Source organism: Scyliorhinus torazame, chromosome 4 (genome assembly GCF_047496885.1).
Source record: "Scyliorhinus torazame isolate Kashiwa2021f chromosome 4, sScyTor2.1, whole genome shotgun sequence".
In the NCBI taxonomy this organism is placed as follows: Eukaryota; Metazoa; Chordata; class Chondrichthyes; order Carcharhiniformes; family Scyliorhinidae; genus Scyliorhinus; species Scyliorhinus torazame.
Genome location: NC_092710.1, coordinates 349,061,258 through 349,083,410, shown reverse-complemented (window position 1 = coordinate 349,083,410; position 22,153 = coordinate 349,061,258). Strand labels below are relative to the sequence as shown.

Sequence of the window (22,153 nt, the reverse complement as noted above, 5' to 3'; positions counted from 1 at the left end):
AGTGACACTCGGTGTTCTTCTCCCCCTCTAATCACCCCTCTCCATTTCCTGGAGTCTCTCCGCGCTATGGCCAGTGGTTCAATTGCCAACGCGAACAGTAATGGAGATAGAGGGCATCCCTGTCTTGTTCCCCTGTATAGTCGGAAATACTCCGATCTTTGCCGACCCGTGACCACACTTGCCGTTGGGGCCCCATAAAGGAGTTTGACCCAGCTAATAAACCCGTTCCCGAACCCGAACCTCCTCAGCACCTCCCATAGGTACTCCCACTCCACCCTGTCAAATGCCTTCTCTGCATCCATTGCCGCCACTATCTCTGCCTCCCCCTCTACTGGGGGGCATCATTATCACCCCTAATAGCCGTCGCACGTTGACATTTAGTTGTCTCCCCTTTACGGACCCTGTCTGGTCTTCGTGCACCACCCCCGGGACACAATCCTCTATCCTCGTTGCCAGCACCTTTGCTAGCAATTTGGCGTCCACATTTAATAGTGAAATAGGCCTATAGGACCCGCACTGCAGCGGATCTTTATCCCGCTTCAAAATTAGCGATATCGTCGCCTCCGACATTGTCGGGGGTAGAGTCCCTCCTTCCCTGGCCTCGTTAAAAGTCCTCACCAACAGCGGGGCCAGCAAGTCCACATATTTTCTGTAAAATTCCACCGGGAACCCGTCTGGTCCCGGAGCCTTCCCTGCCTGCATATTCCCCAGCCCCTTGGTAACCTCGTCCACCCCAATTGGTGCCCCCAGGCCTTCCGCCTCCTGCTCCTCCACCCTCGGGAACCTTAATTGGTCCAGGAACTGCCGCATCTCCTCATTTCCCTCCGGGGGTTGGGACCTATAAAGTCTTTCGTAAAAGGTCTTAAACACCCCGTTTATCTTCCCCGCACCGTAGCTCCCTTTTCGTCTCTAATTCTCCCTATCTCCCTCGCCGCTGTCCTCTTTCGCAGCTGATGGGCCAACAGGCGACTAGCCTTTTCCCCATATTCATACCTCACCCCCTGTGCCTTCCTCCACAGCACCTCCGCCCTCCTGGTGGTCAGAAGGTCGAACTCCGTCTGGAGTCGTCGTCTCTCCCTGTACAGTCTCTCCTCCGGGGTCTCCGCAAATTCTCTGTCCACTCTTAAGATCTCCCCCAGTAGTCTTTCCCTTTCCTTGGCCTCTGTTTTCCCTTTGTGGGCCCTGATGGAGATCAGCTCTCCTCTGACCACCGCCTTTAGTGCTTCCCATACCACTCCCACTCGGACCTCCCCGTCGTCGTTGGCCTCCAGGTACCTCTCGATACATCCCCGCACTCTTCCACAGACTCCCTCATCCGCCAACAATCCCACATCTAATCACCAGAGTGCACGCTGCTCCCTCTCCTCTCCTAGTTCCAGGTCCACCCAATGTGGGGCATGATCCGAAATAGCTATGGCTGAATACTCAGTTTCTTCCACCCTCGAGATCAACGACCTTCCCTAAACAAAAAAATCTATCCGGGGGTACACCTTATGAACATGGGAGAAGAAGGAGAACTCCCTGGCCCTCGGTCTAAGAAATCGCCATGGATCCACTCCCCCCATTTGGTCCATAAACCCCTTAAGCACCTTGGCCGCTGCCGGCCTTCTTCCGGTCTTAGATCTGGATCTATCTAACCCTGGGTCCAGCACGGTGTTGAAGTCTCCCCCCATTATCAAGTTTCCTACCTCCAGGTCCGGTATACGTCCCAGCATCCGCCTCATAAATCCCGCATCGTCCCAATTCGGGGCATATACATTAACCAACACAACCTCCATTCCCTCCAGCCTGCCACTCACCATTACATATCTGCCTCCACTATCTGCTTCAATGCTCCTTGCTTCGAATGGTACCCGTTTCCCCACCAGCATGGCCACCCCTCTATTCTTTGAATCTAGCCCTGAATGGAACACCTGTCCCACCCATCCTTTCCTTAACCTAACTTGGTCCGCCACCTTCAGGTGCGTCTCCTGGAGCATAGCCACGTCTGCTCTCAGTCCTTTCAAGTGCGCGAGCACTCGGGCCCTTTTAATCGGTCCATTTAGGCCTCTCACGTTCCACGTGATCAGCCTCACTGGGGGGCTACCTGCCCCCTTCCCGTGTCGACTAGCCATCACCCTCTCTAGGCCAGTTCCACGTCCCGATTCCGCGCTCCCACTCGTTCCCCAGATGTCGCATTCCAGCCCCGACCACCCTTTCTTTAGCCAGTTCCTCTTTGATTTCTGCAGCAGCAACCCAGTTATCCTCCCCCCCCCCCCCCCCGCTAGATCCCCCTCTAGCGTGATTGCTCCCCCCATATTACTTCCGCAAGTCAGCTGACTTCAACTGACCCCGGCTTCTCCTTCTCACTCCTTGACCCCCCCCCGTGTGGGGAACTCCCATCTACCTTGCGCCTATCTTCCCGCCATTATCTTTCTGGCGCGGGAACATCTCTGTAGCTGACCCGCCTCTTGTGGCGCAGCTCCCTCTCCCACCCCACTCCCATTCCTCATCCTCCGCCTATGTCCCTTCTTTCCTCCCACACCGGCGCCCACATTTCTTAGTGTCTCCCCCCCCTTCCCAATTTACATCTCTATATACATCAACAGTGACATTTCCCTCTAATATCAGTCCCTCAGTTCCGATCCAATTTCTCATCTTTAATAAAGGTCCATGCTTCATCCGTCGTTTCGAAGTAGTGATGTCTCTCCTGGTGCGTGACCCATAGTCGCGCCGGCTGCAGCATCCCGAACTTCACCTTCTTCTTGTGTAACACCTCTTTGGCTCGATTAAAACTCGCCCTCCTTCTCGCCACCTCCGCACTCCAATCTTGGTACACCCGTACCACTGCATTCTCCCATCTACTACTCCGTACCTTTTTGGCCCATCTCAGAACCATTTCTCTATCATTAAAGTGGTGAAATTGCACGATTGTCGCCCTAGGTGGTTCTCCCGCTTTTGGTCTCCTCACTGGGACCCGTTGAGCCCCCTCCACTTCTAAGGGGCCCGAAGGGGCCTCAGCTCCCATCAGCGAGCTTAGCATCGTGCTCACGTAAGCCCCGCAGTCCGCTCCTTCCACTCCCTCAGGGAGACCCAGGATCCGAAGGTTCTTCCTTCGTGCTCTGTTTTCTAGGGCCTCAATCCTTTCAATGCACTTTTTGTGGAGCGCCTCGTGCGTCTGTGTTTTGACCGCCAGGCACAGGATCTCGTCCTCATTATCCGTCACCTTCTGCTTCACCACGCGGAGCTCTGTCTCCTGGGTCCTTTGTGCCTCCTTAAGCCCCTCAATTGCCTGTAGCATCGGGGTCAGCACCTCCTTCTTTAGGAGCTCCACACACCGTCTTAAAAATTCGTCTTGATCGGGCCCCCATGTCGCCTGGGCTTTCTCCGCCGCCATCTTGCTTCTTTTTCCCTTCTGTCCCTATCGTCGAGGATTCCTCGCGATGTAGCCGCCGCCGCCGATATTTTCCTCTTTCGTTGGGGTGGACTCCCTATTAACTCACCCCACACCGGGTTTCGTCGTGAGAAAATTTCCCGTTGGGGCTCTTAAAAGAGCCCGAAGGTCCGTTGGAGCTGGAGCCGCCGAAACGTGCGGCTTAGCTGGTCATCGCCGCAACCGGAGGTCCGCTGAGCCCCAACCTTAAGGGGCTAGGCCCGCGCCGGACGAATTTCCGCCCCGCCAGCTGGTGGAAAAGGCCTTTGGTGCCCCGCCAGCTGGCGCGGAAATGACATCTCCGGGCGGCACATGCGCGGGAGCGTTAGCGGCCGCTGACGGCATTCCCGCGCATGCGCAGTGGAGGGAGTCTCTTCCGCCTCCGCCATGGTGGAGACCGTGGCGAAGGCGGAAGGGAAAGAGTGCCCCCACGGCACAGGCCTGCCCACGGATCGGTGGGCCCCGATCGCGGGCCAGGCCACCGTGGGGGCACCCCCCGGGACCGCGGAACCCGCCTTGTCCCACCGGTAAGGTAGGTGGTTTAATCTACTCCGGTGGGACAGGCATTTTAGCAGCGGGACTTCGGCCCATCCGGGCCGGAGAATCACGGGGGGGGGGGACCTGCCAACCGGCGCGGCGCGATTCCCGCCCCCGCCGAATATCCGGTGCCGGAGAATTCGGCAACCGACGGGGGCGGGATTCACGCCAGCCCCCGGCGATTCTCCGACCCGGCGGGGGGTGGGAGAATCTCGCCCCAGGTCTCACAGTCAACAGCCTCACTATTCACCTTGATAATTGATTCTACCGTGTTATGGTCACTCATCCCCAGGTTCTCTCAGAAGTAGATTGCAAAGTAATCCTTCCTCATTGCACAACACCCAGTCTAAGATGGGTGTGGGTAGAGTAGATCGGGAGAAACTGTTCCACTCGTGAAAGGATCGAGAACAGAGAGAACAGTTTTAAGGTAATTGTTAAAAGAAGCAAAGGAGGGATGGGAAAAATCTTTTTCACGCAGAGAGTAGTTTCAGTTTTGAAATGTGCTGCCTGAGAATGTGGTGGAGGCAGATTCAACTGCCACATTCAGAAGGAAATGACGCTGTTATCTGAAAAGGGAAAATGTGCAGAGCGAAGGGGAGAAGGCAAGAGCATAGCACGAGGCGAATTGCTCCATTGATGAGCCAGGGCACACACAATGGGTAGAATGGCCTCCTTCTGCACCGCAACAATTCTGTCATTCTGTGACAGCCACCTCCTGCTGAGAGACAGCAGGCGGCAAGCGTGTAAAATAACTGTAATCAGTTTCTGATGCTCACGGCCGAGGCACAGTCTGACTGTGAGGTACACGGGCATTATTTATACTCAGTACAGCAACATCAGGAAAGAATGGAGCCACAATCCAAAGGGAAAAACCTACCAATAAAATCTGGGATCGCAATGTATAAATATATTAACATATTACCCTTTTCTGCGCACAATGGGTCAACTAGAGAGTTGAGTTCTTGCGAACGGCTTCTTGTGTCGTTTTCATATTTGAAGAGCAGAGCATTTAAAAATCTTCCGTCCTTGACACTTACTCTCCTTTTAAAAGTGTTTATGTCTATTGCATAAATCCATAACTCCCAGACTGTGGACGAGCCAAAATGGGGTTTGTTTGAATTCAACACTGTGGGCGCGATTCTCCGCTGCCGCACCGTTTGGGAGAATCGCCTGGGGCGCCATTTTTTCACGTGACGCCGGTCGACCGGCACTATCTAGTTCTGCGCGGCACAGTCCAGTGAATCGCCCGAGACACCCAAAATGGCGATTCTCCGCCAGCCCCGCTATTCTCAGGCCCGGATGGGCCAAACGGCCTGCCCAAAACGACAGCTTCCCGCCGGCGCCATCCACACCTGGTCGCTGCCAGCAGGAACAGCGCGGAAATGCTGGGGGGAGGCCTGTGGGGGGGCGAGGGGGGTTCTTTCACCGGGGTAGGACTCAAAAGGGGTCTGGCCCGCGATCGGTGCCCACCGATCGGTGGGCCAGCTTCTCTGAAGGAGGACCTCCTTTCCTCCGCGCCCCGCAAGATCCATCCGACATCTTCTTGCGGGGCGGCCCCGGGGAGGACGGCAACCACGCATGCGCGGGTTGGCGCTGGCTGGCGCCTGCCAACCCGCGTATGCGCGGGTGACGCCAGTTAGGCAGCGGATGACGCAGCGCCGCTTTTATGCGGCGCCAATGCCCGGCGCGCACTGACGATGCTGCTTTAGTGACACGCCCCTCGGGTTTCTCGCAGCCCTAAACCTAGCCCATTTTCGGGCCCTGAATCGGTCGAGGTCGGGGCCGTTTCGCGCCCTCGTGAACCTCGACGGCGTTCACGACAGCGTGGACACTTAGTCGCGGGAGCGGAGAATCGCGCCCTGTGTGTGTGTTTCCTGTTCACCTTCTTCCCACTGATGAGAAAAGTGAGATCTGTTGAATTGGGGATCTGGGATCTTCACGTCCAGGTCTCAGTGTTGGGGCTGGGTTTGACGTGGGCTGGGGTGACAGGATGGGAAGGGCAGGTTGTGTTGGTGCAGTTACTAATTGTTCCTAATTGAGCCAACCATGTGATACACCACCTGCTCTCCTTTCTGGACCATTGATGATCTTGATGTGCTCCATTCACTGATTTGATGGGACCTTTGTGTTGACTTGCAGCAAGCAACCAATGAGCTGAATGACGTACTTCCTATCCTGGAAATGGCTGTAATTGCACTTCAAGCCTTGGAGAAGAGTGACATTTCAGAGATCAGGTATGTCTGCCTGTGCTGGTGTGTCCTGTGTTTTTTGTGTGTCCGTGCCTGTGTGTGTGTGGGTGTCTGTACCTGTGTGTCTGTGCCTGCGTGTGTGTGCCTGTATCTGTCTGATGTGTGTGAGCCTGTGTGTGTGTGACTGTGCCTGTGTGCCTGTGCCTGTGTGTGTGTTTGTGTCTGAGCCTTTGTTTGTCACTGTACCTATGTGTGTGCCTGTATGTGTGTCTGTCCATGTGTGTGACTGTGCCTTTGTGTGTGACTGTGCCTGTGTGTGTGTCTATGCCAGTCCATGTGTGTGAGCCTGTGTATGTGACTGTGCCTTTGTGTGTGACTGTGCCCGTGTGTGTGTCTATGCCTGTCCATGTGTCTGTTTCTGTGGGTGTGTCTGTGTCCGTGTGTGTGGGTGTCTGTGTGTGTCTGTGCCTGTGTGAGTGTGTGAGTGTTTATGCCTGTGTGTGTGTTTGTCTGTGTGTGTGAGCCAGTGTGTGTGACTGTGCCTGTGAGTGTGTCTGTGTCTGTCCATGTGTGTGAGCCTGTGTGTGTGAGACTGTGCCTTTGTGTGTGACTGTGTTAGTGTGTGTGCCTGTGCCTGTCCATGTGTGTGACCCTGTGTGTGTGATTGTGCCTTTGTGTGTGACTGTGCCTGTGTGTGTCTATGTCTATCCATGTGTGTGTGTCTGTGCCTGTGTGTCTGTTTCTGTGGTTGTGTATGCGTGTGCCTGTGTGTATATGTCTGTGTCTGCGTGTGTGGGTGTCAGTGTGTGGGTGTGCATGAGTGTGCCTGTGTGTGTGAATGTTTGTGCCTGTCTGTGTGTCTATGGCTGTGTGTATGTCTATGGCTGTGTGTATGTCTGTGCCTGTGTGTGTCTGTGCCTGTGTGCATGTCTGTCCCTGTATGTCTGTCCCTGTGTGTGTGTGCCTGTGTGTGTACATGTGCCTATGTGTGTGTGCCTGTGTGAGTGCCCGTGCCTGTGTCTGTGCCTGTGTGTGTGTGTGTGTGCCTGTGTTTGGTCCTGTCTGTGTGTGTCAGTGCCTGTGTGTGTGTGCCTGCGTGTGCGTGTGTGTGCCTGTGTGTGTATGCATCTGTGTGTGTGAATGTTTGTGCCGGTCTGTGTGTGTCTGTGCCTGTGTGTTTGTGTGTGTGGGTGTATGCACCTGTGTGTGTGAGAGTTTGTGCCTGTGTGTGTGTTTATGTGTATGTGCGTCTGTGTATGTGTCTGTGCGGTGTGTGTCTGTGCCTGTGAGCGTGTTCGTCTATGCCTGTGTGTGTTTATGTGTGTGTGTGTTTGTCTATGCCTGTGTGTGTGTTTGTCTGTGCCTGCGTGTTTGCCTGTGTGTGTTTGTCTGTGCCTGTGTTTGTCTCTGCCTGTGTGTGCATGTGCATATGTGTGTGTGTGTGTCTGTGTGTTTGTTTGTCTGTGCCTCTGTGTCTGTGTGTGTATGAGCCTGTGTGCATCTGTGCCTGTGTGTATATGTGTGCCTGCGCCTATGTGTGTGTGTGTGCCTGTGCCTGTGTGTGCCTGTGCTTGTCTGTATATGTGTGTCTGTGCCTGTGTGTATATGTGTGTCTGTGCCTATGTGTGTTTGTCTGTGCTGGTGTGTGCCTGTGTGTATATGTGTGTGTGCATGTGTCTGTGTGTGTGGGTGTGGGTGTCTGTGCCTATGTACGAATGCCTGTGTGTGTGTGTGTCTGGCTGTGTGGTGTGTGTGCCTGTGTGTGTTTGTGTTTGTGCCTGTGTGTATATGTTTGTCTGTGCCTGTGTGTGTGTGTCTGTCTGTCTGTGTGTGTTGGTGCCTGTGTGTGTCTGTATCTGTGCCTGTATGTGTGTGTGCGTTCGTCTGTGCCTGTGAATGTGTCTCTGTGTGTGTCTGTCTGTGCCTGTGTGTACGTGTGTGTGGTTGTGTGTGTGTGTCGGTGCCTGGGTCTTTGTCTGTGCCTGTGTGTGTGTGTCTGTGCCTGTGTGTGTGTGGCTGTGTGTGTATACTTCTGTCTGTGCTTGTGTGTGTGTGCCTGTGTGTGTGAGCGTGTGTGTGTGCCTGTGTGTGTCTATCTGTGCCTGTGTGTGTATGCCTGTCTGCCTGTGCCTATGTGTGTGTGTGTGTGTGTCGGTGCCTGGGTCTTTGTCTGTGCGTGTGTGTGTGTCCCTATATGAGTGCCTGTGTGTGTGTATGCATATGTCTGTGCCTGTGTTTGTATGTGCGTCTGTGTGTGTGTACCTGTGTGTGTGTGCCTGTGTGTGTGTGTCTTGTCTGTGTGTGTGTGTGTCTTGTCTGTGTGTGTGTGTGTGTCTGTGCCTGTGTGTGTCTGTACCTGTGGGTGTGTGTGTTTGTCTGAGCCTGTGTGTGTGTGTGTCTGCCTGTGCCTCTGTGTGTGCGTGTATGTGTATCTGTGTGTCTCTGAGCTTGTGTGTCTCTGTGCCTGCCTGTGTGTGTGTCTGTGCCTGTGTTTGTCTGTGCTTGTGTGTGTCTGTGCCTATGTGTATATGTATGTCTGTGCCTGCATGTGCCTGTGTGTGTCTATGTGTGTGTGAGTGTGTGTTTGTTTCCGTATATTTATGTGTGTGTGACTGTGTGTATATGTGTGTCTCTGTGCCTGTGTGTGTGTATGTGTGCCTGTGTGTGCGTGTGTTTGCGTGTGTCTGTGCCTGTGTGTATAGGTGTGTCTGTGCCTCTGTATGCCTGTGCCTTTGTGTGTGCCTGCGTGGGAGCATGTGTCTGTGTGTGTGTCTGTGCCTATGTGCGTGTGCCTGTGTGTATGTGTATGTGCGTGTGTGTGTGAGTGCCTGTGTGTGTGGCTATGTGTGTGTACATATGTGTGTGTGTATGTTAGTGTGCCTGTGCCTGTGCATGTGTGTGTGCAGTGTGTCCTTTGTGTGTGTTTGTCTGTGCCTGTGTGTATATGTGTGTCTGTGCCTACGTGTGTGTGTCTGTGCCTACGTGTGTTTGTCTGTGCTTGTGTGTGCCTGTGTGTATATATGTCTGTGCATGTGTCTGTGCCTGTGTGTGTGCTTGTGTGGCTGTGCCTGTGTGTGTTTGTCTGAGCCTGTGTGTGTGTGTCTGTCTGTCTGTGCCTCTGTGTGTGTCTGTCTGTGCATGTGTGTGTGTATGTGTATCTGTGTGTCTCTGTGCTTATGTGTGTTTGTGCCTGCCTGTGTGTGTGCCTGTGTTTGTCTGTGCTTGTGTGTGTCTGTGCCTGTGTGTATATGTGTGTCTGTGCCTGCCTGTGCCTGTGCTTGTGTGTGCCTGCGTGTGTGCATGTGTCTGTGTCTGTGTGTGTGAGTGTGTGTCTGTGCCTGTATGTTTGTGTGTGTGTATGTGTGTCTGTGTGTTTGTCTGTGCTTGTGTGTATGCATGTGGCTGTATCTGTGCCTGTGTGTGTGCCTGTGTGTGTGCATGTGCCTGTGCCTGTGTGTGTGCATGTGTCTGTGTGTGTCTGTGCCTGGGTGTGTGTGTGCCCGTGTGTGTGTCTGTCCCTGTGTGTGTGCATGTGTCTGTGTGTGTCTGTGCCTGGATGTATGTGTGCCCGTGTGTGTGTGTCTGTGCCTGTGTGTGTGTCTGTGCCTGTGTGTGTGCATGTGTCTGTGTGTGTCTGTGCCTGGGTGTATGTGTGCCTATGTGTATGTGCGTGTGTGTCTGTGTGTGTGTGCCTGTGTCTTTGTCTGTGCCTGTGTGTCTATGCCTGTGGGTGTCTGTGTGTGTGTTATACTTCTGTCTGTGCTTGTGTGTGTCTGTGTGCATCTATCTGTGCCTGTGTGTGTGTCTGTCTGTCTGTGTCTGTACCTGTGTGTGCCTGTGCCTGTGTATGTTTGTGAGTATGCCTATTTATGTGTGTGTGTGTGTGTGCTTGTGTGTGTGTCTGTGACTTTATTAATACACTGGGTAGTATGCTGGGTAGCACGGTAGCATAGTGGTTAGCACAGTTGCTTAACAGCTCCAGGGTCCCAGGTTCGATTCCGGCTTGGGTCACTGTCTGTGCGGAGTCTGCACGTTCTCCCCGTGTGTGCGTGGGTTTCCTCTGGGTGCTCCGGTTTCCTCCCACAGTCCAAAGATGTGCAGGTTAGGTGGATTGGCCATGCTAAATTGCCCTTAGTGTCCAAAATTGCCCTTAGAGTTGGGTGGGGTTACTGGATAGAGTGGATGTAGGCGAATTAAGTGGTGTGCTCTTCCAAAGAGCCGCTGCAGACTCGATGGGCCGAATGGCCTCCTTCTGCACTGTCAATTCTATGATTCTGTAATTGTAATCATCTGGAGTTGTTGAATTCGATGTTGAGACCGGAATGCTGTAGTGTGCCTGACCAGAAGATGAGATGTTGTTCCTCCAGTTTGCATTGAGCTTCACTGGAACATTGCAGCAGGCCAAGGACAGGCATGTGGGCACGGGAGCAGGGTCTTGTGTTAAAATGGCAAGCAATGGGAAGGTCAGGGTCCTGAAGGCACACAGACCGAAGGTGCTCAGCAAAGCGATCACCCAGTCTGCGTTCGGTCTCTCCGATGTAGAGGAGTCTTTGTCTTCACTAGTGTTTTTCTCTTCGCATAACCCTAACCCTAACCCTAACCCTAACCCTAATATCTATAGAAGCTCTTGCAGTCGGTTTCTGTGTTTTATGCTTTCTGCAAGCTCACTCTGGTATTCTATTTTCCCTTTCCGAATTAAACCCTTTGTCCTCCTCTGCTGAATTTTAAATTTCTCCCAGTCCTCAGGCTTGCTGCTATTTCTGGCCAATTTATAAGCTTCCTCTTTGACTTTAACACTCTCCCTGATTCCCCTTGTTAGCCATGGTTGAGCCACCTTCCCCGTCTTACTCTTGCGCCGGACAGGGATTTACAATTGAAGTTCATTCATTTAAATGTCTGCCATTGCCGATCCACGGTCAACCCCTTAAGTACCCTTTGCTAGACTTCCGGTGGTGGCCATGGAATAGGAGGTTGCACATTTGGTAGCTGCCACTTGTGACAGAGCTTTTGGACGTTTTCTCCCGATTTTGTCGGAATTTTATTGGAATAATCGGTGGAGAGTGAGACAGTGGGGAGAAATTCCCCACCAGTATATGGAACAGTGGACTAGAAGTGGCCTTACAAGGAGACATAATCGAGCAAAGAAGGCTCGTGCAGAACCGGCAGCACAGGAAAGCATGGCAGGGGCGCAGGATCCTGGTGCGGTGGCACAGTGGTCGACGGTACAGCTGGTGAAGTTCTTCGAGGAGAGCTTCGCCAAGCTAAAGAAGGGTATGCTAGACCCGATGAAGGCATCAATTGATCGGGTGGAACAGGGTCTAGAAGCCCACAGACGGGCAATCCAGAAGGTGGAGGAAAAGGTGTCCGAGCACAAGGACTATCTGACCGCTTTGGAGGCCGAGGTGGGGCTGGTGAAGGACCACCAGAAAAGGCTGCAGGAGAAGGTGGAGGATTTGGAGAACAGGTCCAGGAGACAGAACCTGAGGATAGAACATACAGTGCAGAAGGAGGCCATTCGGCCCATTGAGTCTGCACCGACCCACTTAAGCCCTCACTTCCACCTTATCCCTGTAACCAAATAACCCTCCTCACCTTTTTGGACACTAAGGGCAATTTAGCATTGTCAATCCACCTAACCTGCACGTCTTTGGACTGTGGGAGGAAACCGGAGCACCTGGAGGAAACCCACGCAGACACGGGGAGAACGTGCAGACTCCGCACAGACAGTGACCCAGCGGGGAATCAAACCTGGGACCCTGGTGCTGTGAAGCCACAGTGCTATCCACTTGTGCTACCGTGCTGCCCACGGGGTATAAATTGAATATGGGGAAAAGTGAGATGTTCGCGATCCAGTTGAGGAGGCAGGAGAGGAGACTGCGAGAGCTGCCATATAGAGTGGTGGGAAGGAGCTTTCGCTATCTGTGAATCCAGGTAGAACGGGAATGGGAGACATTGCACAAGCTAAACTTGTCCCAGCTTGTAGAGCAGATGAAGGAGGACTTTAGGAGATGGGACATGCTCCCGCTGTCACTGGCGGGGAGGGTACAGACCGTAAAAATGACGGTCCTCACCAGATTTCTGTTTGTTTTTCAGTGCCTCCCCATCTTTATCCCGAGGGCCTTTTTTAAACGGGTAAATAGGGTGATTTGGGGCTTTGTGTGGGCAGGTAAAACCCCGGTGTGAAGAAAGTGTTGCTGGAGCGTAGCCGGGGGGAGGGGGGGTTGGCACTGCCGAACATTTGCAACTACTACTGGGTGGCTAATATAGCCATGATTAGGAAGTGGGTAGTGGGGGGGAGTTGTCGGTGTGGGAGTGAGTAGAGGCGGCATCATGCAAGGACACCAGTCTGGGGGCACTGATAACAGCACCTCTGCCGTTCTCGCTGGCCCAGTACTCCACAAGCCCCGTGGCGGTGGCGCCCCTGAGAGTCTGGGGTCAGTGGAGGGAGCATTGGCCTGGGCCCCGATTTACAATAACCATCGGTTCGTACCAGGAAGGCTGGATGGAGGGGTTCGGAGGTGGCAGGGATCAAGAGGATGGGAGATTTATTTATGGATGGGAGCTTTCCCTGTTTGAAGGATTTGGAGGAGAAATTTGAATTGCCAGCAGGGACCGGGTTTAGGTATCTGCAGGTACGGGATGTTTTGAGAAGGCAGGTTCCGACCTTTCCGCTCCTGCCACCATGGGGGATACAGGACAGGGAAGTTTCCAGAACGGGGGTGGGAGAGGGGAAGGTATCGGATATCTACAAATAGCTTATGGAGTCGGAGGAAACTCAGATAGAGGAGCTAAAGGACAAGTGGGAAGATGAGCTGGGGGAGAGATAGAGGCAGGTTTGTGGGCGGATGCCTTAGGCAGAGTTAACACATCCTCATCATGTGCCAGGCTCAGCCGTCTCCAGGCTACCAGAGAGGCAAAGGCCAAAACGTCGCCTCTCTCGCCCCCTGGACAATTTAAGGTAGTCCACCGGGCAACATGACAGTGGCCCGGATGAGCAAGTTTTTGGGGATAGAGGACAGGTGTGTGAGGCGCGCGGAGGGCCAGCAAATCATGTCCACATGTTTTGGGCATGCCCGAAGCGTAGAGGATTTTGGCAAGGTTTCGCTGATGTCATGTCCACGGTACTTAAAACAAGTGTGGTGCCGAGTCCAGAGGTGGCGATCTTTGGAGTGTCGGAAGAGCCGGGGGTCCAGGGGGCGAGAGAGGCGACGTTTTGGCCTTTGCCTCCCTGGTAGCCTGGAGACGGATACTGTTAATGTGGAGGGACTCCAAGCCCCCAAAATCAGAGACTTGGGTTCGCGACATGGCTGGGTTTCTCAGTCTTGAGAAAATAAAGTTTGCCCGAAGAGGGTCAATGTTAGGGTCCGTACGGAGGTGGCAGCTGTTTGTCGACATTTTCGGGAAAGTTAAATGTCAGCAGATGCAGAAATCTAGGGGGGGTGGTTTAGGCTATTGTTTCTGTGTTGGGGGTGTGGGGAACGTGTCAGGGACGGATATGTTTTAGATACTATCTTCATGTTGTTATTGTTATTATTATAAATACTATAAATAGCCTAATGAAATGTTTTTATTTTTAAAAAGTATCCTTTGCCAGCTTATCTTAGCCAACGCAGTTTCACTGGTGCAGTGTGGGCCAATAGGCCCAGATCCCTGCTGGATGTAGATGCCAAGATATTGGGGAATACCAGACGGGGTTCGTGAAGGGAAGACAGGAGTTCTCAAACGTTAGGAGGTTGTTGAATGTGGTCCTTTCTCCAGCAGAGGGAGGGAGGCGGAGGTGCTGGTGGCTCTGGACATGGAGAAGGCATTTGATAGAGTAGAGTGGAATTATTTGATGGCGGTACTGTAGAGGTTTGGGTTTGGGCCAACGTTTGTGGCACGGGCCTGGCTGCTGTGTAATGAATCCAATGGCAAGTTCGCGCACTAACAGCATGAATTCCGGATATTTCTCACTGCACCGGGTCACGAGGCAGGGATGCCCCATATCCCCCTGTCTGTTTGCATTAGCTATAGAGCCTTTGGCCATTGTGCTGAGGAGCTCGGGGTGGTGGAAGCGATAGTGAGGGTGACTTAGTGCCTGAGACTAAGTGTTGACACTGGGGCAGGATTCATACACTCCCAAGACAGGAAAACTGGCGCCGTACCTGGACCGAATCAGTGATCCTTGTGGGGCGAGCATCGGCCCCACATGGAACACAATCGATTCCAATGAGAAACGTTGCAGGATTCACCGGGTCCGTGATTGACACTCGGGAGGCTGACAAGCTGCAGTCGCAGAAACACACTGTACTCCCCACACACCATCCAGACAATAAGATGGCACTAGTTGTGCTGGAGCACGTCCATCCCAATGATGGACTGGCTGGGGCTAAGTTCAAAGTGGGCTGTTAACGTTGTGCGCAGTTGAATGGCTGCCTTGCCGGCTGCGGCAATGGTTTTCCCTGTCAAGAACAAAGAACAAAGAAATGTACAGCGCAGGAACAGGCCCTTCGGCCCTCCAAGCCCGTGCCGACCATGCTGCCCGACTAAACTACAATCTTCTACACTTCCGGGGTCCGTATCCCGATATTCCCATCCTATTCATGTATTTATCAAGATGCCCCTTAAATGTCACTATCGTCCCTGCTTCCACCACCTCCTCCGGTAGCGGGTTCCAGGCACCCACTACCCTCTGCGTAAAAAACTTGCCTCGTACATCTCCTCTAAACCTTGCCCCTCTCACCTGAAACCTATGCCCCCTAGTAATTGACCCCTCTACCCCGGGGAAAAGCCTCTGACTATCCACTCTGTCTATGCCCCTCATAATTTTGTAGACCTCTATCAGGTCTCCCCTCAACCTCCTTCGTTCCAGTGAGAACAAACCGAGTTTATTCAATCGCTCCTCATAGCATAGTGTCCGTCCACCCCGACTCCACAGCCCGCCTCCTGGTCCCCCTACTACTCCCCCCGGCCCTGGCAGAAATCCCCCGGCCAGCGACACAACAGTCGGCACAGTGTGGCGATGTTGGACACTTTCCGTGCCCCCTCCGCAGGGATCAGTTCTGGGTCCTCTGCTGTTTGTGATTTTCATTAATGACTTGGATGAGGGAGTTGAAGGGTGGGTCAGTAAATTTGCAGACGATACGAAGATTGGTGGAGTTGTGGATAGTAAGGAGGGCTGTTGTCGGCTGCAAAGAGACATAGATAGGATGCAGAGCTGGGCTGAGAAGTGGCAGATGGAGTTTAACCCTGAAAAGTGTGAGGTTGTCCATTTTGGAAGGACAAATATGAATGCGGAATACAGGGTTAACGGTAGAGTTCTTGGCATTGTGGAGGAGCAGAGAGACCTTGGGGTCTATGTTCATACATCTTTGAAAGTTGCCACTCAAGTGGATAGAGCTGTGAAGAAGGCCTATGGTGTGCTCGTGTTCATTAACAGAGGGATTGAATTTAAGAGCCGTGAGGTGATGATGCAGCTGTACAAAACTTTGGTAAGGCCACATTTGGAGTACTGTGTACAGTTCTGGTTGCCTCATTTTAGGAAGGATGTGGAAGCTCTGGAAAAGGTGCAAAGAAGATTTACCAGGATGTTGCCTGGAATGGAGAGTAGGTCTTACGAGGAAAGGTTGAGGGTGCTAGGCCTTTTCTCATTAGAGCGGAGAAGGATGAGGGGCGACTTGATAGAGGTTTATAAGATGATCAGGGGAATAGATAGAGTAGACAGTCAGAGACTTTTTCCCCAGGTGGAACACACCATTACAAGGGGACATAAATTTAAGGTGAAAGGTGGAAGATATAGGAGGGATATCAGAGGTAGGTTCTTTACCCAGAAAGTAGTGGGGGCATGGAATGCACTGCCTGTGGAAGTAGTTGAGTCGGAAACATTAGGGACCTTCAAGCAGCTGTTGGATAGGTACATGGATTACGGGAAAATGATATAGTGTAGATTTATTTGTTCTTAAGGGCAGCACGGTAGCATTGTGGATAGCACAATTGCTTCACAGATCCATGGTCCCAGGTTCGATTCCGGCTTGGGTCATTGTCTGTGCGGAGTCTGCACGTCCTCCCCGTGTCTGCGTGGGTTTCCTCCGGGTGCTCCGGTTTCCTCCCACAGTCCAAAGATGTGCGGGTTAGGTGAATTGGCCAATGATAAATTGCCCTTAATGTCCAAATTGCCTTTGGTGTTGGCTGAAGGTGTTGAGTTTGGGTAGGGTGCTCTTTCCAAGAGCTGGTGCAGACTCAAAGGGCCGAATGGCCTCCTTCTGCACTGTAAATTCAATGATAATCTATGATTAATCTAGGACAAAGGTTCGGCACAACATCGTGGGCCGAAGGGCCTGTTCTGTGCTGTATTTTCTATGTTCTATGTTCTCTCTCTCCCCCAGCACCACGGTGCCTGCTGCACAATGTTTAAAAGCACAAGTGAACCTCGCTGTCAGGAATTGGCCCCAGTGGAGGCGGAAAATCGCAGAGGCCCCGGAGAATTCCGGATCAGGCCCGCTAATAACGTGCCAACGGCGCTTACTGTACATGCTTTTCATACGCATTTATGCTGCTGTCAGGCACCGGAGAATTGCGATTTGGCGTGAAACCAGCGCCTGCCAAGATTTTGGCGTCAAAACGGATTCTCCGCCAATTGCGTTTCACAATTCCGGCGTCAGCCAAAAACGTTTTCAGGATATAAACTGAGTTTAGGGAAAAGTGAATATTTTATGGTCTGCCTGCTGGGAGCGGGCGTGGGGAGGCTAACATTCCACTTTGCTGCAAATCACTTTTGGGATTTGGGGTTGCAGGTTGCCTGTGATCGGGCAGGGATTTGGACGTTTAATTTCACTAGCTTGGTGGGGAGGGTGAAGGCGGATTAGCTGGGGTGGTGGGGAGGGTGAAGACGGATTAGCTGGGGTGGTGGGGAGGGTGAAGGCGGATGAACTGGGGCGGTGGGGAGGGTGAAGGCGGATTAGCTGGGGTGGTGGGGAGGGTGAAGGCGGATTAGCTGGGGTGGTGGGGAGGGTGAAGGCGGATGAGCTGGGGTGGTGGGGAGGGTGAAGGCGGATTAGCTGGGGTGGTGGGGAGGGTGAAGGCGGATTAGCTGGGGCGGTGGGGAGGGTGAAGGCGGATTAGCTGGGGTGGTGGGGAGGGTGAAGGCGGATGAGCTGGGGTGGTGGGGAGGGTGAAGGCGGATGAGCTGGGGTGGTGGGGAGGGTGAAGGCGGATTAGCTGGGGTGGTGGGGAGGGTGAAGGCGGATGAGCTGGGGTGGTGGGGAGGGTGAAGGCGGATGAGCTGGGGTGGTGGGGAGGGTGAAGGCGGATGAGCTGGGGTGGTGGGGAGGGTGAAGACGGATTAGCTGGGGCGGTGGGGAGGGTGAAGGCGGATTAGCTGGGGTAGTGGGGAGGGTGAAGACGGATTAGCTGGGGTGGTGGGGAGGGTGAAGACGGATTAGCTGGGGTGGTGGGGAGGGTGAAGGCGGATTAGCTGGGGCGGTGGGGAGGGTGAAGGCGGATTAGCTGGGGCGGTGGGGAGGGTGAAGGCGGATTAGCTGGGGTAGTGGGGAGGGTGAAGGCGGATTAGCTGGGGCGGTGGGGAGGGTGAAGGCGGATTAGCTGGGGCGGTGGGGAGGGTGAAGGCGGATGAGCTGGGGCGGTGGGGAGGGTGAAGGCGGATGAGCTGGGGCGGTGGGGAGGGTGAAGGCGGATGAGCTGGGGCGGTGGGGAGGGTGAAGGCGGGTTAGCTGGGGTGGTGGGGAGGGTGAAGGCGGATTAGCTGGGGCGGTGGGGAGGGTGAAGGCGGATTAGCTGGGGTGGTGGGGAGGGTGAAGGCGGATGAGCTGGGGCGGTGGGGAGGGTGAAGGCGGGTTAGCTGGGGTGGTGGGGAGGGTGAAGGCGGATTAGCTGGGGCAGTGGGGAGGGTGAAGGCGGATTAGCTGGGGTGGTGGGGAGGGTGAAGGCGGATGAGCTGGGGCGGTGGGGAGGGTGAAGGCGGGTTAGCTGGGGTGGTGGGGAGGGTGAAGGCGGATTAGCTGGGGCGGTGGGGAGGGTGAAGGCGGATGAGCTGGGGCGGTGGGGAGGGTGAAGGCGGATGAGCTGGGGCGGTGGGGAGGGTGAAGGCGGATGAGCTGGGGCGGTGGGGAGGGTGAAGGCGGATTAGCTGGGGCGGTGGGGAGGGTGAAGGCGGATTAGCTGGGGCGGTGGGGAGGGTGAAGGCGGATTAGCTGGGGCGGTGGGGAGGGTGAAGGCGGATTAGCTGGGGTGGTGGGGAGGGTGAAGGCGGATGAGCTGGGGTGGGATAATCTCCCTGTTGTTGGCGGGCGGGGTGCAGGAAATAAAAATGAATGTTTTGCCGCGATTCCTGTTTTTGTTCCAATGTCTGCCGGTCTTTTTGCCCAGGTCCTTCTTCAGGGGCGTGGACAGACTGATCTCCTCATTCTTTTGGCGGGGGGGGGGGGGTGAGAAAGAGGGGGGCGGGGGTGGCCATGAATTGGAGGGTGATACTGCAGAGGAGACGGCAGATCCAGGGGTGAGTGGGTGGCTAGGCCTCCCAAACTTCCTGTGTTACTATTGAAATGAATGAAAATGTAAATGGCTTATTGTCACAAGTAGGCTTCAAATGAAGTTCCTGTGAAAAGCCCCTAGTCGCCACATTCCGCCGCCTGTTCGGGGAGGCTGGTCCGGGAATTCAACTGTGCTGCTGGCCTGCCTGGGTCTGCTTTCAAAGCCAGCGATTTAGCCCAGTGCTAAACCAGCCTCTAGCATGGTGGTGGTGATGGACGCGGAGAAGGCCTTTGACCGGGTGGAATGGAATTATTTGTGGGAGGTGTTGGGAAGGTTCGGGTTTGGATAGGGCTTCACTGATTGGGTGCGGTTGCTATATTAGGCACCAGTAGCAAGCGTGCGAATGAATCGGCTGATGTCGGGCTATTTTAAGCTGCACGGGGGGGGGAGATTGGGGGGTATTGGGTGGCGAATGCAGAGAATGGGGCTGGTCTGGGGCTGGTTTAGCATAGTGGGCTAAACAGCTGGCTTGTAATGCAGAACAAGGCAGCCGTACCAGCCTCCCCGAACAGGCGCCGGAATGTGGCGACTAGGGGCGTTTCACAGTAACTTCAATGAAGCCTACTCGTGACAATAAGGGATTATTATTATTATTAGAAGGTGCGGGTCTAGAGCAAGGGGGTGGGGGTGGGGGTGATCTCTGTGGGTAAAGATGAAGACAGGCTCCTTTAAGGGTCAGGATTGCGAGCGCTGGCAACTGTGCTGCTCCCGGTGGCCCCAGGAAGTTATTCGATGAGTCCGGTAGTGGTGGCCACATTGAAGATTTGCACTTTAAGCAGGGGGCCGGGTCAGAGGGTTGCTGATTAGGGGAAACATGGGTTTGAATCGGGTGGATGGATGCAAGGTTTCAGGAATGGGATAATAGTGGGATTAAGGAAATTAAGGATTGGGGAGAAATTTGCAAGCCTGCAGGAGCTGGGAGAGAAGTATGGGTTGGCGCAGGGGCAAGGGTTTAGGTACATGCAGGCACGGGAGCTTAGGAGGAAGGTTTTCCTGACCTTCCCGAGGCGCCTGCCTCCTCATTGTTGGAGGCTGTGCTGTCAGCGGGGGCGCTGGAGAGAGGGGTCATCTCAGCAATTCATGGGAGGATTCTGGAGGAGGATTAAGGCCAAGTGGGAGGAAGAGATGGGGGTGGCGCTGGAAGAGGGACTGTGATGTGAGCTGCTGCGCAGAGTGAATGCCTCAACTTGGTGTGCGAGGTTGGGGCTGACAGAGCTGAAGGTAGAGCACATGGCACACCTCACTAAACCAAGGATCAGCTGGCTGTTCGGGGAAGTGGCGGATGTCGGTGGAGATGTGGGAGGGCCCCAGTGAACCATGTTCATATGTTTTGGTTCTACCTGAAGCTGGAACGTTTTGGAGGACGGTGTTCAGTAGAATCCCGGCGGAGTCTTACACGTGGATGTGGAGCTCAGTCCCCAAGAAGCCATATTCGGGGTGTCGGATTGGCCCGAATTGCAGGTGGGAGTGGGGGCAGGAATCTTAGCCTTCACCTCGCTGATCGCTCGGAAGCAGGTCTTGTTGGGGGGTGGAGGTCAGACTCTCCACCCGGTGCCTGGCCTGGCGGGGGACCTGCTGGAGTTTCTGACCCTGGGGAAGGTGAAGCTTGTGCTGAGGGGGAGGGCGAATGGAGGACCCATTGTTGAGGCTTGCTCATCATACTCTTTCGAGAGATGGTCATTGCTGCCTGCTGAGGGAGGGGGTGGAGCTGGGGGGGGGGTGGGGGGGGGGGGGCTTTGTTGGGGTTGTTTGTGGCTGTTTTCCCATTGTGAAAATGTTGAACATTTATCGAATAAAAATACTTTAAAAATAATCCATGCACTGTCTGAATACTTGCCGGTAAGACTCCTGAATCTGTTTTGCAGAGTCTACACTAACCCTCCAACCCTGGTTCTCACAGTGATGAACGCAATCTGCGTCCTGCTGCAGAAAGCCCCTCAATGGACCACTGCTAAACTGCTGCTTGGAGACCCAAGTTTCCTGAAACACCTGCTGAAACTGGACAAGGACCAGATCCCAGAGAAGGTGAGATTCCCCCGCACACTCACTCACTGGAGAAGGTGAGATTCTCCCGCACACTCACTCACTGGAGAAGGTGAGATTCTCCCGCACACTCACTCACTGGAGAAGGTGAGATTCTCCCGCACACTCACTCTCTGGAGAAGGTGAGATTCCCCCGCACACTCACTCACTGGAGAAGGTGAGATTCTCCCGCACACTCACTCTCTGGAGAAGGTGAGATTCCCCCGCACACTCACTCACTGGAGAAGGTGACACTCTCCCTCACACTCACTCACGGGAGAAGGTGAGATTCCCCCGCACACTCACTCACTGGAGAAGGTGACACTCTCCCTCACACTCACTCACTGGAGAAGGTGAGATTCCCCCTCACACTCACTCACTGGAGAAGGTGAGATTCCCCCTCACACTCACTCACTGGAGAAGGTGAGATTCCCCCTCACACTCACTGGAGAAGGTGAGATTCCCCCTCACACTCACTCTCTGGAGAAGGTGAGATTCTCCCGCACACTCACTCACTGGAGAAGGTGAGATTCTCCCGCACACTCACTCACTGGAGAAGGTGAGATTCTCCCGCACACTCACTCACTGGAGAAGGTGAGATTCTCCCGCACACTCACTCTCTGGAGAAGGTGAGATTCCCCCGCACACTCACTCACTGGAGAAGGTGAGATTCTCCCGCACACTCACTCTCTGGAGAAGGTGAGATTCCCCCGCACACTCACTCACTGGAGAAGGTGACACTCTCCCTCACACTCACTCACGGGAGAAGGTGAGATTCCCCCGCACACTCACTCACTGGAGAAGGTGACACTCTCCCTCACACTCACTCACTGGAGAAGGTGAGATTCCCCCTCACACTCACTCACTGGAGAAGGTGAGATTCTCCCGCACACTCACTCTCTGGAGAAGGTGACACTCTCCCTCACACTCACTCTCTGGAGAAGGTGAGATTCCCCCTCACACTCACTCACTGGAGAAGGTGAGATTCCCCCTCACACTCACTCACTGGAGAAGGTGAGATTCCCCCTCACACTCACTCACTGGAGAAGGTGAGATTCCCCCTCACACTCACTCACTGGAGAAGGTGAGATTCCCCCTCACACTCACTCACTGGAGAAGGTGAGATTCCCCCGCACACTCACTCACTGGAGAAGGTGAGATTCCCCCTCACACTCACTCACTGGAGAAGGTGAGATTCCCCCTCACACTCACTCACTGGAGAAGGTGAGATTCCCCCGCACACTCACTCACTGGAGAAGGTGAGTCTCTCCCTCACACTCACTCACTGGAGAAGGTGAGATTCCCCCGCACACTCACTCACTGGAGAAGGTGACACTCTCCCTCACACTCACTCACTGGAGAAGGTGAGATTCCCCCTCACACTCACTCACTGGAGAAGGTGACACTCTCCCTCACACTCACTCACTGGAGAAGATGAGATTCCCCCGCACACTCACTCACTGGA

General features: G+C 54.1%; 1 protein-coding gene across 1 annotated transcript in view; it reads left to right on the top strand.

Moving 5' to 3' along the window:
• The window catches only part of LOC140411509 (dynein axonemal heavy chain 6-like), a 1,703,852-nt gene that overhangs the window by 1,389,643 nt on the left and 292,056 nt on the right, over positions 1-22,153 (top strand). Inside the window, exons 61-62 of the mRNA XM_072500595.1 lie at positions 6,089-6,183; positions 20,532-20,691. Coding sequence (XP_072356696.1) covers positions 6,089-6,183; positions 20,532-20,691 — 255 coding nt within the window. The remainder of the gene's footprint in view (positions 1-6,088; positions 6,184-20,531; positions 20,692-22,153) is intronic.